The 19,452-nt window shown below is 36.9% G+C and overlaps 1 protein-coding gene across 3 annotated transcripts in view; it reads right to left on the bottom strand.

Annotated features, from left to right (window-relative positions):
- Window positions 1-19,452, bottom strand: part of BMPR1A (bone morphogenetic protein receptor type 1A) — a 75,491-nt gene that overhangs the window by 4,761 nt on the left and 51,278 nt on the right. For all 3 annotated transcript variants that reach the window (XM_069019168.1, XM_069019167.1, XM_069019169.1), the window contains 10 exons: window positions 17,040-17,247; window positions 8,153-8,315; window positions 6,722-6,824; window positions 6,107-6,206; window positions 5,209-5,308; window positions 4,236-4,380; window positions 2,957-3,149; window positions 2,275-2,572; window positions 1,601-1,776; window positions 966-1,096 (listed from right to left, as the gene is read on the bottom strand). In XM_069019168.1, the coding sequence (XP_068875269.1) occupies window positions 966-1,096; window positions 1,601-1,776; window positions 2,275-2,572; window positions 2,957-3,149; window positions 4,236-4,380; window positions 5,209-5,308; window positions 6,107-6,206; window positions 6,722-6,824; window positions 8,153-8,315; window positions 17,040-17,106 (1,476 nt within the window). In that variant the 5' untranslated portion in view covers window positions 17,107-17,247. The remainder of the gene's footprint in view (window positions 1-965; window positions 1,097-1,600; window positions 1,777-2,274; window positions 2,573-2,956; window positions 3,150-4,235; window positions 4,381-5,208; window positions 5,309-6,106; window positions 6,207-6,721; window positions 6,825-8,152; window positions 8,316-17,039; window positions 17,248-19,452) is intronic.

Here is a 19,452-nt window from a genome sequence, read left to right as displayed (position 1 = left end):
TGCAGAATTGTTGGTAGAAAACTATTAAAGAGATCTACTGAAGGAAAAAACCTCAAACCCAATATCCACATGCCAATCCTCCTCTTCCCTCCCTCTCACTGCCTAGTATTACAGTAGCTGCATCTAATGAAAGTGTAGATTTAGTTTCCCAATGATGCATTACTAGAAATTCTCGGTACAACTCATGAACAGTGGTACAAATATGGTAGCAATAAACAGAAAAATCTCCACGTATATGATAGGAAACCATAGCAAATTCCTTCAGGGAAAACGAAGGTGTGGCAACAGTTCAACAGTCAGCAGTCCACAAAAAAAAAAAAAAAAAAAAAAAAAAAAAAAAAAAAAAAAGAGAAAACTGGGAATTCATAGAGGCAGTCAAGGACTCTGTGAAGAATGGATATGGCATATTTAACTTGCTATGTGAAATAGTTATGTCTTATTTACTGTGTTCAAGCTGTGGCCCTTTAAAAACACATCTAAATGAAAATATTTTAGTTACATCACAGATTGTACTGGGATGTAACAGTAAAAAAGGAAAAAAGGAAAGGAGAAATCCACAAAGGAACTGCTTCATCTTTCATGAAATATCTTATGCCACAAACCAATAAGCTATATACATGAAGACTAATAAAACCAATTAAAAATTCTTTTAAGTTTTAGCTCCAATTAAAACTGAATATATTCCACTATCTAAAATAGATGATCTCAAGTAGAGCAGCATTCATACACTTGGATGCTGATTAAGGGTATCTTCCCCTCAGACCACTGAAAAGATACATAAAAAAAATACAGTATTTTGAATTGATCTCAAGCATGTCTTTCTCCTATTATTGCTGTGAGGTTTTCAAAGTACCAGAATGTCTGAATGCAGTCCCTACTTTACAACAATTTAGTATTTATTAAACTAAAATACCCTCCTATATTAATGAACAAACTGAAGTAGCTTTTCCTCTCTGCACACTCACTTCATCACTGTTCCATCTGTTCGATACCACTGGGCGTAGGCGTTTGACACACACCACTTCTCTCATGTCCTCATAGGATGGATCATTTGGCACCATGTCATAATATGGCAACTGATACTCTTCAACAATACCTGGAGATAATTGCGAAAGATTAAGAACAATTAAAAGAAATAAATCTATATATCTCTCTAGGATTTCCTTAGCCAGGAACAAAAATTAACTTTGTGCCAAGTTAAGCTCGCCACACAGTTTTACTGTGTAAAAATCTAACAATTTCACTCCAACAATCATAAAAGCTCCCATATTATGATTATTAACTTTAGTAGCTACAATAATTCCTTGTAGTGACTTTGATTTTGATACCAAATGATGAATTTGGCTTTTTCTAATCCACTACATGCTACAAAGAAGCACACAGAAATATAAGATACACAGGTGAAGATGTATAAGGATACAAAAGAAGAGCAAAAGAAAAGCCAGGATGAGTCACAAAAATATGTGTCAGACTGTTACTACTGCTTTTAAAGAATACAAGCCTGATGATACAGCAAGCTAATTATATTATTTCCTGGTGAAGCATTGCTAAAGTGAGGGAAGGGCCTGGTAGATTTTATAGAGAATATTTAGAAGTTTACCTCCTGTGACACAGCGTCGAGCCATTTCCCAAATGATCAGCCCAAAACTGTAGATGTCAGCCATGATGTATGGCTGGAAATGGTTTTTATTCAGGCTCTCATCCAGGACCTCCGGAGCCATGTAACGTTTTGTTCCCACTCTAGTGTTCAAGGGAACGTCAACTTCATTTGTGTCACTATATGAAAACATTAGGAAGTTACTGAATTGTGGACTATTACAAGGTATGAAATACTGTATGGCACAATCACTAAAAAAACAACTCTCTGTCTCTGTAGAACTTAAACTAATAAAATAAAAGAAGTATTTAATAATACTATTACAATATCACATCTTCGATTATGTTTCAACTGCCTATATGCTGTTCAAATTTCCTATGAAAGAACTTATATGATTGCCATTACTATAAAAGTCTAGTTTTGAATAAAAAATTAGTCTCCATTTCCTCTACAAAACTGCTGTTTTCCATAAGAAGAATATTTTCATTGTTTCTTAACAACCAATTTTCATCATGACATCTACCAGCATTTGAGAACATTTTACTCTCAAAACTAAAAAAAAAAATGAAAGCATGCAACCAAATGATTCCATCTTCCTTTTAACCTGGGTATCTGGTGCCGAATAAATAAATAAATAAAATTACAATAATGTTTTCCCATTAGAGAGGGTTTCTTACCTGTTGAACTTGACTGCAAGACCCAAGTCTGCAATGCAGCAGGTTCCATTTTTCTTTATCAAGATGTTTTTGCTCTTCAGGTCCCTGTGTGCAATTGCAGGCTTGCCTTGTGTCCCGTAGATTTCCGTGTGCAGGTGGCACAGGCCACACGCAGCAGAATAGGCCAGTTTGAGCAGAGCCCTGTTGTCCAGGGTAGTGCATTTCAGAAAATCATACAATGATCCGTTTTCATGATAATCCGTGATCAAGTAAAGCTGTGTCCAGGAGCCAGTGCCTTTAATATCTGCTGCTATGAAACCTATGAAATGTATAAACCAAGTTACTATTTATTTGCACATACATTTTTTACATAGTAGAGTTAGTAATAACTCCTACAGATATAATGTCTTGTACTGTATCAGAAGATATGTGGTCCCCTTATGAAAACTAATCATGTAGAATCTAGCTCTGATTCTATTTGTGCATGAGGTTACCAGTCCAGCCTTCCAGCAAAGAGATTGCAGACACGTTTCCAACCAAGATTCTACCTTTTCAATAGCATTTTATTAGCATACATTAAGGGAAACCCATCTGGTCATTCCACAGAAGCTGCCTTAGACCCCTCAAGCCACCCATTAAGAGCTCCTGCTCCTCCACCCTCATGCCACCCCTCCAGTAGCCAAGCAATGTTCTCCTGCCTTACCAAGGATGTTTTCATGTCGCATGAGGACAGTTTGGTAAATCTCTGTTTCTCGGAACCAGCTGGCTTCTTCTGTGGTGAAAAACACTTTGACAGCCACTTTTTCACCCCTCCATTTGCCCATCCACACTTCACCATACCGTCCTTTTCCAACTTGCCTCACCATCTGAATTTGTTTGGCAATAGTGCGCTGAACCTAAGGAAGACAAAAAAATAATTAGAAAAAAAAGAAAAAGAAATAAGAAGGTATAAGGTGGAAGAGGGAACAGCAGTTAACCAAAAGTACTTGGCCAGGCTACTTATCAAGCTTGGATTGTTATAGTTTTGATCCCACTGTAAAATTTGTTCCATGGAATTTTTCACTATTTCAATTTTGGACTCATTATTGCTGCCTCCAAGGTATAAAAATAACCCCAGAACATTTAAGTCAGCTCATCTTCTAATTGAAGGGTATGTTCTCTTGCATTTTATTTCTGATTTATAAATAGTCATCTGTCTCACTGGCTAATTTTTATGCAAGTATTATATAGGATGGTGAAAGAAAAAACTATGAACAACTATCACAAAATGGTTTGGATTGGAAAGGACCTTAAGGATCATCTACTTCCCCCCTGCCATGGGTAGGAACACTTTCCACCAAAACAGGTTGCTCAAAGCCCCATCCAGACTGGCCTTGAACACTGCCACGGATGGGGCATCCACAGCTCTGTGAGCAACCTGTTTCAGTGCCTCAACATCCTCAGTCAAGAATTGCTTCCTAATATCCCATCTAAACCTACGCTCAGTTTAAAGCCATTTCCCCTTGTCCTATCTCTCTACATGCCCGTGTAAGAAGTCCCTCTCTGGCTTTCCTGTAGGCCCCCTTGGGTACTGGAAGGCTGCTCTGAAGTCTCCCTGTATACTTCTATCAGTCAATAAAAACAAAATCTATTTTAATGGTCAATGGAAACTAAGAAAATAAAATCTCTGAATTCACTCAATTTGATACTCGTATTAGCCATTTCTTGCATTTTTATCTTAATGGCTGAAGGCTCTAAGTTTTCTTTAAACTTTGCTGACACCAACAGATTCTGTAACATACTCAATTGTGCACTTCATTTTAATTATGTGAAGATTGGCTTTAAACTTGTTCACTTTGTACTTCATCTTTCATCATAATGGCATATAAAATAATGAGCATTTTGTATGAGCAAACTGCTTTGTTCTAGGCATTAGATACAAACCAAACTTTGTACATGATGGAGAGAAATCCAGTGAAGAAAAATCTTAGTTTATGATTTACCAACAGTGGCAGTCCTGATCCACTCCCAGAACTCTGTGACTGGTCAATAAGGTCTTTTAATGACTCCCCAGCTGGAATAAATGCTTCATCTTGTTCCAGGTCACGATTATAACAGTGCCTCTTTGCCATCGACTTACAGTAATGCCTGCAAAAGTAACAGAAGTTAAGCTGAGCTCCAAAACACTTAAAATATGTAACAAACTGATCTAGGAGAAGAGCTATTTAAATATAGAAGTTTTCTCAAAAGAAAAAAGAGAATCAGATTTTACTGCATCTTTTTTCTTTTCCTGAAATTTAACTTCCATAGCTTTTTAATGTTAAGAAGCTGTTGTAATGCATGTACAGGTCTGTCAGTTTATTATGAGTTACACGGAAATCCAGCATTTTTAATACTCAGCTCTCAGCCGGTGTTACCAGCACAACATTGCTGATTTTGGTTTAAATGAACAGACAGAACCTCGAACCATGGCAGCTGAGGCTGACACAAGCAGCTTTCCTTGGAAACCTTTCCTGCTAGAACAGTGACCACTCCAGCAAGGGCTGAGGCTGACAGAAGCACCTGAATGAACTGCCATAGCTCAGCTGGACAATTACTTAGTTTTGAAACACAGCAGATAAAAGAAAATCTCAGAAGCAGATGAAATTTAACTATTGAAAGTGACTGAAGACCCAAAGGCACAAAAAGCATGAAGATATTCCTGTTTACCAGCTGCTATAGCATCAAAGTTCTGTGTAGCTTACAAAACTGTAAATACTTTATAGCCCGGGAAAAGGATCAAATTCAGTTAAATTCTCTGCCATGAACATTTCATTTTACCTAGTGATGGAAACTGCTACCCACAGAAATGTGAAATTAAATTACAACTGTTTCTAATCTACATATGATTAACTGTGAACATTTGCAAAGTGACTGTTCTGTTTACACAGATTTGCAAAATTAAAAATGTTGCCAATAAAGAAAGTGCTTTCTTACTTGTAACAAAAGCAGCTAAATAAGATGACCATGACAATTATGCAGACTGCCATAGAAATCAACACTGCCATCCAACGAATGCTGCCATCAAAAAGTCCATCTATTTGACAAAAAAAAGAAAGAAAAAAATAGAAAGAAAAAAAAGGAGAGTTTCCAAAGTCTATTAATTAAACACATACTGTAAACAGTTTATTTAGGTATGTTTTCATATACTGTGTATTGAAGTAAGTATTTATATCAGAAAAGCAAAGATAAATTCATTTGGATGATGATAACCAAAAAAAAAGAAAAAAGATTTTGGAGTTGTTTGTTTTGGTTGACTCTTGCTGGTTAGAAATAGAAATTAAGGATTTAGAGCAGTAAGATTCTGAGAAGGTATAAAGCAACAGTTAACCAGTATGACTTGCCTAGCAATGAATGAGTAAGCTCATGAAAACAAACTATTTTCACTGGGAACAACAGAAAGAAGAGAATGAGTTTGCAATAAAGAGGTGTTAACAAGGTCAGAATACTTCTTTTATGATGGCATTCATAATAGTAAAAGCACAGCAGAGATTAAGAAAAACATTTTAAAAAGAGATCAGACTGTGGAAACAGAATAAAAACAGAGCAGAATATCACATGTAGATGAAGATATGAACACACTAAAAACAAGAATAAAAATACCATGAGTGACTGATGGAGGAAAAGATTAACTTGAAAGTGGCAAAAAAAGAAAAACTGAAAACAGAAAACGAAGTGTAGTACAGAGCTTCATATAAAAATTACTTCTTAAGGGAAAAACCAGATCTGTGCAATACTGTAATCACATTTTCTCCTTACTTCCACTGTTGATCAGGAAAACCAGAACCTACACAGCATTTCTTAGTAGCAGTGTGAACATACAGGAGGTGTTTACCTGTACTATCAAGAGGTGGTAATGTTGGTTGCAAATCCTGATTGCAGAAATCCGTACGACAGCACTCAATCGTTCGACGTAACTGTGCTTTAGGTGAGTCCTGTTGAAGGAGAATTGAATACACATTTGGATTTTGAAGCTAAAATGGGGACAGGGCAGGGGATGCTACAGCTACAACATAGCACAGACAAAAGTGTAAGCTATTTTATTTAAAAGGCACTTCAACCACACCATTTAATGTATGAGATCACTCTGCAGTGGCAGACAGATATCATTTAATCTCTGAGTGCCTACATTTGATCTTGCATTTTTTTATATTTCATGAAAAGCATTTCATTGAACTTTTTTTACTTGTTGAACACAAATAGATGGTTTTTACTTAAGTTGCTATTTCATATATGGAAAAGGTCTTGAGCTTAGTCAAAACCAGTTAAATCATATGTTAAATAAATACTGCTCTTAAGACAAAAAACCTAATCTCTTTAGAAGTTTTTCTCTTATACTCATCATAGCAGCACTATTTGCTTTAGAAACATCTTCAGAATGCCATATAAAAGAGGGAGAGGCATAAAAATGAAACCAAGTAAGGCATTGGTATAAATCTCATTTTGTCACCTTGCACTGGAAGTCTGAACCTTCATACTTCATGCACCCAGAAGCAAGCGTGGGTTCTCCATGTTCATCCTCCTCAATGATAGCAAAGCAGTGCCCATTAGTTCTGGAATAAACGTATCAAGTGTGCTTTACCAGCATGTTTGTCATTTAATATGCAGCATTAGTTGACCATGAACCCATTAAGAATTCTAGAATGAAAACTTCTATAAAAATTCTTTAACACAGTGGTTACCATCCAGGTTGAGAATAAAAGACTCCCACAGTATTTTCAAGTAGAACACTAGACGGATGCTCTCTCACAAAAATTCATTCATTCCCTCAACACTCAACTAAGGAAAACAAATTTAGAAATAATTTTGTTTACCAAAAATCTATTTACATTAATTCAAAGAAATGCAGATGTGGAAAACATAATGCCATAAGATACCCTGCACACAGACACCGTATTTTTAACGAATAGCTTTATTATCAGCATAATGGCCTATCAGTTGCTAGGTCAGACAAAAATCAGTAAGGCCTATACTGACTGCACACACTAGAGGGCAATAAAAACCAATAAATAAACACCAAGAGGCTTGAAAGACAAAATACTGGAACATTTTCTCAGTTTGAAACGGTTCGTAAGTTACTGCCTGTGTTTACATTTAAAGAGACAGCAGTGTTTATTCTACCTCCTTGGGTTCCATAAAAACTGCTTTATCTGCCAAGTGACACCTTCGAGAGACTGAATACTATGTTAAAGTGAAGAGTCAGAGTACAGGAGCAAGGAATATGTTTTCAACTGTATATTAATTCTTAAGGAAGGAAACAGAAGGGCCTTGAACATGGAATTGCAAATGAAGAGAAAAAAAGGAAAAACAAGGACTTTTCAGGACATGAAAAAAAACCACCTTAAGCAAGCACATAACCTGTGTGCATGAGTCTGTTAGGATTCTTATGCCTGTCAGACAGAAAACTCCCCTCCTGTCTCTACATGTCCACAGGCTTTTCTTTATTTTCCCCTGCCTTTCCTTCATAGTCTGTAACTATTGAACACGTAACAAGTGGAATTCTCAGTAAATGGCTATGTTGTTTACATTACCTTTTTGACTACTAGCTGAAGAAATAAGCAAACAGGTGGTCATGTCAGAAGGCTTAGATTTGGGTCACTTAATACTCACCCAGTTGTAAAATATCACAGGGTTACTTAAAACCTCTGTCCTTCAAAGCAGTTGCTGGACTTAAAATGACCGGTTGCAAATGGTTCTAAGGTGTGGTGAAAACAGTATTGTTTACACAGAGATGACCATGAGTTTTAGCCCGCAAAGAACATAATAAATTATGGTCAGATCACCTGAGAGAACCTTCGTCAGCCTCTAAAAGTAGTTTGCTCTCTCAAAACCCAAAATGATCCTCTTCAAAGAGCCTCTCTATGCTGAATGCAACACTTACATGCATGTGTTGTTAATAGCATCATCTGGACAATGTCCTGAGCAGTAGCACTTAAGAAAAGGTAAGGTGTCCTCTGGAGCAAGTGTTACTCCATTCGCTTGTTTCTTTTGGTCAGAATTTGTCTTCATTCCTGTACCATGAAGCATGCTGTCTAGCTTTTGACCTGGACATGAAAAAAATAACAACAAAAAAAAAGTTTGCATCTCTTTGATAACTGTTCAAGAGTTTTACAGGCAAAACATGACAACAGAGGAATTATATTAATAAATAATTGAACTATACAAGACAATCTCCTCTCCCAAGATTATGGTAGAAATCTGAGTTAATAATTTTATTCTAGAAATACCTAGCTGAAATATTTTGTACCTTAACAGCAGATCTTCCAACCATAATCCATATAAACAGAAATATATTTTCTTGTTTTGAAGTAGGGAAGAAAATTAGTGGTGTAACTGGTTAGAGTTTCCTGAAGAAAGCTTCTCTCATTCATGTGTTTAGAAAACCAAAATGCTGACAGCTTGATAACCACAACAAGAATAATTTTATGCATGACTGAACATACTTAATATGCAATTTTCTAATTTTCTGAAGTAATTTTTTATAGATTTGCAGTCTCATGGAAGAGCAGTAATAACTCCAAAATCTCTTGGTTTTTTTGATCTCTATATGCATTAGTACTTCAAAACACAGCTAAAGTAAATCTTGTTTGCAAATTAAATTTCAGTAAATGACATGAACATCCATCCAAACAAGCTTTCACAGAATAGAAACAGGGCTACATCATGTTCCAAGCAGCCTTCAGTTTCTCAACAGTAGCAGAGTTAAACATCATTTGCTCTTGTTCATATTATGAAAGTGCTTTTGTGAATGTAGGCATTCAGAAGAAAACATCCATCTGTTTTCTTCTTAGTGAAGTACATCCAGAAAAAATTTAGGAACATTATCTGTCTCATTTGAAATATGCTATGTGATTACTATATGAGATGATAACATCTTTACCCATCTCCTTCAGCTCTATCATACACAATTTTACCAACAGGAAGTCTCTTTCTGTCCACCACCTTGGCTCTAAATCCTCAAGGTATGAACAAAATACAGATAGAAGAGCTGTGAACAAACTATCACCCACACTTACACAGATTATAGCAAGGCTCTGTGTAAGGCTCAGTGTGCAAGGTAAGCCAACAGCCAGTCAGGACCAGCAGAGGCTTTTACAAATTCAGTTATTAGTAAAAAAATGGAGGTTACAATAAAATTTTCAGTTTTTCTAAGGAAAAGAAACCTGACCAGGAAACTCATGGTCCCTTGCAACAGATTCATGTGGCTTCCTGTCAAACCTAGGAAACACAAGCTGTTGAGTGATGAGAACATTAGCATCCTGTTGTACCTTGTTTAAAACATGAGCAAAAAAACTTGATTAAAACCTTGTGCAGATACAGCCACCTGTATCACTCTACTGTAACATCTACCATGTCATTCAGACAAGTGCCCAATTAAATATTTGTGAAATTTGATCCTACTGTCCTGAAAACAGCAGACTTGCAGATTTCCTCATCTGGTTAATACAGCACACCTAGTGCACTGTCCAGTGCAGCAAAGTAATGCAACTGTGTTATTTTGGATACAACCAAGAGAATATCCTGAGAAATACACCATTTACCCAAACACTGAAATCACAGAGCAGTGTTTTATTTAATGTGGTCTTCAAACAACATTTCAGTAATGCCCAAGTTAAACAGTCCTGATATGTACAGACCATTAACAAGAAACAAGATCTAATGCTAGAATAACAGTAGATTTTAGGTATTTCTGATTTAACCAAAAGGAATTCTGCACATGTGAAATAGCTCCTCCATCCACCCCCCTCTCTTTCCACATATTTCTTCCCAGCATATACTGAAAGGTAATTTTAATACTGTGCTACAGACATTACACGACATTCTGTATTCGCATTTAAGAGATCCTTACCTGCTCAGAGAAACAGGTAATTCTACTTAATATTTAAAGGAAAAGCCACTGCATATGTACAAATATGGTCTTTCTAATTTTGTTCAATGACTATGGCATCTTTCCCAATTGATGTTATAACCCCCCCCCCCCCCCCTTATCTTCAGGGACATTCCACACGTTAAAAGTCTTTATGGTATTTTATGATCAGCATCTTACAGTCACTCATCCATTTTCCTACTCTGATCACTGAATGCAGTATTTTTTCAGTTTATTAGAGGAGAAATCTAAGAAACCCTTAAAGCATGGCTTCTCCTAGCTCAGAACAGAAAGAACAATATTTTTTTGCAGGTCTTGCATCTTTTAAAGCAGTTTAATTCTCTGCAAACTAACACTGAAGCATGACTACAAGAATACCAACCTTTTCTACTATAAGTGACATGAAATACATTTCACCTCTTCAGTTATTATGATGGATTGCATTACAAGATTTATGAAGAGTAGATACCAAATAAAATTCAAAATAGATAACTGTATTCTCAAAGAAACAGCATATTTGTCTTTTGTACAGTTTCTATAGGCAAAGATGTTTATTCAAAGCACAAACAGACTACAATTTCATTATTTTTGTAATGTGAAACTCCATAGTAGCCTGCTTTCATCTTACAGGTAATACCTGCACTGCACAAAGAATGGGGGGGAAAAAAAATCACTCTTGCATTTCTACTCTCTAAGACTGTAAAGAGAACTCTTCATAGACAGGAGTTTAAGTATCCAGGGAAAAGAATAGGAAAATTTTGAGGATACTTGGGATTACTTCAGGAAACAATTTTTAATTGTCTCCACCTAGATACTATCCCTAACTGTATCCTTTACTGCAGTACTGTAATTCATCCTCAGCACTTCAATACAGGTTAGTGTCCATCTTAAAGTTGGTAGGTATGGGGATGGGAGTCAAACATGGAAAGACTTGGCTTCCATCCACCTTAGATGTTAAGAGGGCAGATGAACGTCCTGAACTCACAGGATACTTCACTGCTGTTTTTCCTGGTTAATAGATACTGAGTAAATGAACAAGACAGAGCTAAGGATAGACCTAAAGAATATCTTCCTCCAAGATTTATCTCCTCACTCCCAGAGCTCCAGCTCTCAGACATTCACACTGCCACATCTTCCCCCTGAGAGCAGGACAGTGAAAGGGAGAATCATGTTTTAGGGATCTTGTGACACTACACTACTTGATGATGTAATTAATCTCTTCTTTTCCATGATACATGCAGTTGTCACTCTGCAGTACAGCTAAGAAACATACATACACAAATCTCATATAACCTTCAAATGTGTGCCCTGTATTGTGCACTGAAATGCAGCACCCAGAGACTTCAGGCACAGCAAAGCTTCCTTTCCACTATTTCCTAACCTCCACCTGCAAACTGCACAGAGCTGGTATGGCAAAATAATATACACGAGCAACAAATGAACTATCACACACTGGAGGGCTTATTCAAGATCCTGGCTCACTTCTGGCCTGTTTATCCAGCCTTGGGAGCTACAGCATCATAGACTTCTAAACATGCAAACTGTTCTGTACGGTGTATTTTACTGCATTACAAAGTTACAACATTCAGTAAAATATCAGAGTAATGGTGGAACATTCTCCTCACTTAACTGCAACAGTGTAAAATGTTGATGAGAAAAAAGCTGATGAGACTTCAAGTTCTGATTTTGTCATTTGCTCAGCCCCATCATACACTGCATTCCCTGTAGATTACTCGAAGTGTGAAAAACTGCTACAGATATGACAACACTTAAATGGTTTTCTGTTTAAAATTAAACTTTATTTTAATAAAATAAATAAAAATTACAGAAATTAATAATAAAACAAATTGCTAAAATAGAACAACGCCCACCAATATATCATATCCAGCCTTTGATCAAAAAGATAAATTATTCAAAGCACTACTTCTTCCAATCCCAGAAAATAACTTAAGACTATAAAATGTATTTCAAAGAAGCACAGGATATTAAAAATCCCACTAGGTTAGAAACCTAAGTACTTGAAAGCATGCTTCAAATATGAATATTAATATGGATAAAATTCAAAAACATACTGTGCGTGACACTGCAGTGTTACCAATCACTAAAACCCGAGTTAACCTGGTTGCAACTCAATGCCAGGATACAGATACAATTTCATTAAGTCTTCTGATCTAAGAAAAGATTTGTGTAACCCATAAAAAACCAGCTCTATGAAATGCAGAGACAGCAGTAAGTGAAAGAACACAAATACAAAAGCCAAATTATGCATGCAATTTTTAATTAATTGTCTCTTCTCTTTCTCCACAAATAAAGGTCCAATATGGCCCATAGCAGTAAAGTTGTTTGATAGCTTTCTAAATTCATAATACAGAAATTGGCCATAAAAACATTTTTATTCCAGACTACATTATCCTTAAAAGGGATTTGTCCTAGCAGAAATACAGTGCTAGAGGCATTTCTTTGTAGCTACTCTGATGCCTGCTTGTAAACGCCAAGAAATCCAATATTTAAGTAAGAAGAATCTGTCAGAAGAGCCCCTTCACCTGCCTCCCTGCTGGTACTGACGCTCAGGCTCACCCACACCGTGCTCTTTTCATCAAAGATCAAAGTTGTACCAGTGCTCTTTATGTTAGATATGCCTTCCTTATGAAAAAGACATACCTTGAGATTTTTTATGTGGTAGTTTTAAATTACTTCTTCTTGCTTTAGGATGCAGATACTGCAAAATCCCCCACTCCAGTAAGCACATTTCACCTTTCTGCTTATCAAACTTTCATAATGACTTAACATGTTCTGTTATGAATTAAACCTCAGTACAACTGACACAGCTTGAATTACTAGCACTTGCTCCTAAAAGAAAAAATTTTTTTAAAAATCAGAAAAATTGTATGAGTGCAAAGAAAGTATCTTAAATGCTTCTGCTAACTGTGTTTGGCATTCTAACCATAATTCTCCCTACAGTGCTTTTTTATATATCAAGGCTGTGATCTCCAAAGACCAGGCATGTTAAAGGTAGCTCCACCTAGCAGAACTGGTTCCTAAAAATCATAGCATGTTCCCAGACTACTGGTTTAAAACCTTTCTCCTGCCCTTCCAGCTCTCCCAGGAGCTATACCAGTGTTCAACACAGACAGGCAGCCCCTGCATCCTCTACTTGCCAACCCACAATCCCCAACCTCTTCACCCACTTCCCTTCCCCACAAGTCACTTCTGAAGACTATTCTGTTCCTATGCACTCAATATAAAAGCCAGAGACATGAAAATTTTGTGTATTTTACTTTAAAAAAGTACTCTGCATTCTAATTTAAATTAAATGGACTTTTAAAGAATAAAGTTACTTAAAACTAAATGCGAAATTCTAATAAAGAAATAGATCAACTTTTAATAATCCCTTGGAAGAACTTTAATCAGACAAATTCGTAAGAACACAGTTGCTGCCCATATTTTAAAGACAGATGCAGCCATTAATAGGGGAAATCACCAGTAAAAAGAACTAGTGTTTTCAAGTAATGAATTGGCTACTGACAACTGGAAGTTCCTTCTATAGCTTTTAGAATTTTGTTTCAGATTAGTTTATACATACAAATTCAGTAACTATTTCACCTGAAATTGAGAAAATGCATAAGGGCTTTAAAATATATCTTAATATATACCCAAGTATTTGAATAAAAGTAATTAGAGGCATGAAATAAAATCAACAGGTTTTTTCTTTTAGTTCACTAACAAACTGTGGAAACTTTAAGTCCATTTGAATATTTAATATCAACACTATTTTTAAATTTGACTTTTAATAAAGCTTTATACATATCAAGTGCTATTAATACATTTTTAGCCAACTAATTTACAAGGATTAAAATACTGGTCTTCTGTGGTGTCTCTGAAGAATACACAAAGGTGTGATGAACCACATGGGAAGTAAACTGCCAGCAATGAAGTACAGAATTTATGAGAACGTGTGTAAGTGGATGTTAAGCACTTTACTACTGTTACATATATTGATCAGACGTGCTCATCAATGCACTGTAACAACAAAGAAAGAACTCTACTCGGAAGTAAAAATAGTCCTCTGAATGAAAAACCTGCCCTAGTGGGAAGACAAAGCCTGTTTAGTGCAGTCACAACTGCAGCTGAAGCTGAAAACGTCTTGCCTTAGATCAGAAAAAGGAGGTGGATGAAGATGCAGAGCAAGTCATAGGTTTTAAGCTGTTGCAACCACAGCAAGAAAGGAAATACAAAAATGTTTTAATGGAAGAGGCTGCTCTTAAATCTGGCCATCTGCACCCCAGGCTTATTTCTGACTATTTCTCAGTGTAAGCGAAGAAGTCCCAAAGCTATAAAGATATAACCCAAAGGGTAACCACTGGGTCTCCATGCTGCATAGTACCATCCTGAGAAACTGCAGCTATTCACCAATAATGCCATGGAATTGCCTCTGGTTTCTGTTGTTATTGTAAGGATATTTTCACATTAATCAACACATGCAGCCACTTGCTTTTTCAGGTTACCTGTTAAGGAATCTGGTATGTATACATACATGCAGTTATACAGACACACTTGCTTTTATCATTCTCTCAGGTCTTGGTAAGCTCTGAAATTCCTAACATTCTGAAGAAGCCTCCAAAAAAAACCCTAAGACAGCAAACCCTTAAGCTGGATGCCAGACACTGGAAGTACACACACTGGTTTCTACTTTCTCTGCTTTTTCTTCCTCTTTCTGTAAATCACACAAATTCTCTTAAATTCTTCATAATGAATCTTTCTCACCTCTGTTGTCTTACGATGCATTTTTCTGCATCCTGCATACATTTTCCTTCTTCAAACTACTTTTTCAACTGTTCATAGTTTTCACTTTAGATTGCCTCTTTCTTATAAAAATTTAAAACGTGTTATTACTATGATCTTAATTCTTTCCTCCCCCATGAATCTAGGGAAAAGCAGAGAGACTTGACTGGTTTTTGCCTCACCACCCCTGGAAACCAAGTATATTTTGCACATTTGAAGAAAAGCCCTTAGGCAACCTGCAAAGAACTAACAACATTTCAACAAGCTCAACTCTTCCATAGTTTCAGAACTCCCTCAGTATTGATTTGAAAGTCAGGAAAATTTCTAAGATAAGGCAATTTCTTCCTTTGAAGCTGAAAAATAATTTTCAGTCTTTAAACTTAATTTATCTATATTACTTACTGAAAGTTATTTACTGAACTGTTATTAATCAACGTGATCGTGGAAGGAGTTAATGTAATTTAATTTTAAGCTGCTAGAAGACCTGTATATTTGTATCATTATTTCTATTTGTATCTAGAGAGAAAAAAGAATCCTTCAGCTGCTACTGCCTATGAGTAAAATCATAAACGGTGAATAATGCAAAGGGGTAATCATGACTTCAGCAAAAAGAACAAAGCACATCACTCTTCAAGGGAACAAGGGGAGAAGCTGGTCTCTTCTGCAAGAAGCAGCCAAACTGCTTGAACACAAGGAGAACAAGCTCCACTGCAGAACACTATGTCAGAGTATTTTAGAGTGGAAGAGACCTCTGGGAGTCACCTGGTACCACCACTTGGTCAAAGCAGGACTAACTTCTATGTTAGACCAGGCTGTTCAGTCATTGCAGTGAAGTTCTGACTTTTTAAGGGTGGATATTGCACAACCTCCCCAGGCAGCCTGTTCTAATACTTAACATTCAGTGAAAATTTCCTTCTTAATTTCTCAATGAAATTTCCTTTACTTTGATTTATTCCCATTACCAATCTAAGCACCTTACAGCAATCTGCAAATATTTGTAAATCTACTACAGACTTCAACTATACCCAAAACTAGGCTATTACTAAACTGTGCTTGATACATATGGATGTATCAAGCACAGTCTTAAAAGAGACAGCTCTGCTACATCCTTTAATCTAATATTGCAGATTAATACCAGAAACAGAACAAAAAGATCGGCATTTAGATACTTACCAGGCTTCCTCCTCTCCCCACTTCAACAGGTTCATTGAATTGCTATTCTTGAAAGTAAATATCTCACATAATATTTCAAAATCAAGCACTAAGCAGTAATTGATCTAAGCATGGAATAAGAATGTATATTTGACTTTTATATTCAAGTATTTAGATGGCAGTACCAAATTAGTTTTCCCTATTTTCCTGAAAATACCTGGAAAGCTCTGTGTACTTAAGCACATGAGGAGTGCACAGCTGGGAGAACAAATACTCTTACACAGAGACCAACTAGGCACGTATGTGCCTGCTGGACATGCAGGGCACTGATGCATATTTTTTTTTCAATTCAACCCAATTTGACAGAGGAGCTAAAGCTCTAATGATAACTGGATTTCCAGAAGTTTTTGATAATTGGTGTCTGGAAAGACAACAGACATACAAGTGAGTATCTTCACTAACTGAAAACGAGGGTATTTGTGAATGCTCCATAGCCTCACCTTGGCCCATCAAGATGGCACAACAAGTTAATTTAGATTAGTTATACCATACTACCTCAGGCTGCTGGGAGCATCAGAAGGCGTGGGGAACTGCACACTGCAAGTTCTTCAGTGTGTCAAATTTAAAGAGATCAAATATTCACACATATATGGAACTGAAATTCAGAAAGTCAAACCTTCACTTCTGCTGCTCATCCAACTTGCTCCATGATGTACTACATGGTGTAATTTTTGGTATTGTTTCTATTTAAGTATTTGCTAAAATAGACCTAATCTATACTACAATGAATGACCACTAGAATGTCCTTCTTTTCAGGGAACCATCCATATGGCACATCAGGCCAGTAAAGTCACCTGCCTGCAAAAGAAACTCCAAAAGAAAAAAAATCCTACTTCAACCATTAGAAAACACACAACTCTTGTTACAAATCAAAAAGATAAACTTATTTCAACTAGTACATATTTACCTTGAACATGGAGAATGATAAGCAGATAGGCTCCAAGCAATTGCTCATGAACTCTCAATCGAGTCATTGTTCACTTTTAATCCTTCCTGTGTAGGGCACCCAGCCCTTCTGCTTGACAAGTGCTAAGCTCAGTCTGTTCAGTGAAGCCTAATACAAGATTTGGTGCTTGACTGCAAAGATGTTTCTGTAGCTTTTCCACCTTTGTTTCCTGAAAGATACAATAAAACAAAGTGTTAAAAAACTTCATGTATTTGAGAAACAAGAAAAAACCCTCAAGATGGTCATCATGCTGAGCATAACCAACAAACCCAACAAAAAACCCCCATGTGTTTATTAACATTAGTAACTGAAAACATTAGCCATGTTTACTATCTATCTGAAGAGCAGGGTTCTTCTGAAATACACACTTTTGGTAACAACCCACAGGGATGTTTTCACATTCCTATAAAAAATATTAGGTCTGTCAACTCACTGGTCACAGCCGTGCAATTTTAGACTTGCATATAGCTATTAGACATAATATTCAACAGATTAACAAGTAAATCTGTTTGAAAACTATTTTCTTTACAGAAATGAAAACGTCTTTAAATTATTTTTTATAAAAATTAAACTCAAGTGGTGACTTCCCGTAATACTGTGGGGAGAAACAGCAACACCATGTTAGGCCACCTGTTGAAAATTGCTGGTAGAGAAACTTCATTGCAAAAAAACCCCAGCCTCTCTGCTGGATGAAAACCAAATTTGTATTAAATTTAACAGTTAGTTTCGTTTCCTAATATACTTATCTTGTTACTTTTGTCTCTTAGAAGAGTACTGCATCTTTAAAACAAAAACAACAACAAAGACAACACTAACTGCAATTCGAAATCGTGACATCCTGGATTCCCGAGCTGTGTGCAAATTAATTCCTCCTGAAAAATTACACTACCATATGCACATGCCATTTGCTCCACAAATAAAACATAATTCTACTCGTGCAGCATGGGTGAACACACAGCTAAGACAGCCAAACAGAGTAAGAAGTCACTTTTTCAGACTGCAATAGTTGTGGTCATGTTCCACTTACAGAACTTTTCAATGGTGATGCACAAGGGAAGCGTAATTGGGCCTCAAAGGACTAAGACGCAGCTTGAACACCTAAATAGTTACTTGCAACAAAAGCAAAGCTGCACAAAGATGAACAGAGCACTGATTTTGCCTCTCCTTGGCCTCGTTTCGGTGGGGTTGACCCCCCTGACCCCTGTCAGCCTGGCGCTGCTCATGAATGCCAGTTCGCTCAGGGATGGGCAGCAATTACTGTTGGTGGCCGCTTCCAGCATCAATAACTCAATCTGTCTGTCGGCGAGACCCAAGAACTTTTCATTTTAATGAGTCTTCGGAGGCATTTAACATGGAGGCAAATTAGCGGCTGAGCCGAGAGGTGTCCGTCACTTCCAATTCCGGCGGGCGCGGCGCGCAGCCCCGACCCCTGGCCTACTTTTCACACGTCTCTGACTTCTCCCTAATGCAGGCACAAAGAAGGAGCCGGGTGCCCCGAGCACCACAGCAGCCCTTGCCAGGATTACTGCCAGGTTGTGGTGGGATGGACTCGCAATTGCGCGCTGCGCAAACATCCGGAGCACCAGGAACTTCAAAGTAAACTTCCTGGCCAGGCAGAGGGAAAAGAGATGTGACAGCAAAAATATTCACCCTTTGGTGTTCCCTGTGCACAAGACACAGCACCAATTCTGACAGCTAACAAGGAACGTCCTTCTAGCTATAAACCACCAGTCCACCAACGTAAGTCCGTAAGTACTGCTGCTTTATTCTGTGTTTCAATGGCAATAAACTCCCAATTCTCAATAACACATGTGGAAGCTGAAAACTGCCAACAGTTTTATGTAGCAATAACAACAAAGACTTTAATTACAGCATTCTATCAAGAAAAAACAAATCTCAGTAATAGTCTGTTTAAAGTATTTTTAAAAGTAATTTCTGTCTTGTCTATGCAAATTTCAGGAAAGAATATATATTTGCACTCTTGTACACTGCAAAAGTAGGAGTGTTTCAAACTTTCAGAGAATTGGTGATCTCGCCCCCCCAGTTCACCAGAGGACACACTGGCACAGGAACATATATTTGCCACTGTACCACACAGCATGTTACCCAAAAAATCAAGAAAAAATGGGGAAAATAGACCATTTAAATGCAACTCGCTTCAATATCATGGTGCTTTTTTGTTCAGTGACACAATCTAAGGTAGTTCCCAGAAATGCTGTCCAAGCCTATTCAAAAAATAATGCTCTCCACCAGTATTTTGTACCTCAATCTCCCTTCCAGTAATATTTCACATATAGATATATATAATATCATATATAAAACCAAGTAATAAAAATCAGAGAGAACAAATTCTAATTCCCCATTTTAAAACAAA

Source organism: Aphelocoma coerulescens, chromosome 6 (genome assembly GCF_041296385.1).
Source record: "Aphelocoma coerulescens isolate FSJ_1873_10779 chromosome 6, UR_Acoe_1.0, whole genome shotgun sequence".
Lineage (NCBI taxonomy): Eukaryota > Metazoa > Chordata > Aves > Passeriformes > Corvidae > Aphelocoma > Aphelocoma coerulescens.
The sequence above is the reverse complement of the archived record's forward strand: the minus strand, read 5'-3'. Positions and strand labels throughout refer to the sequence as shown.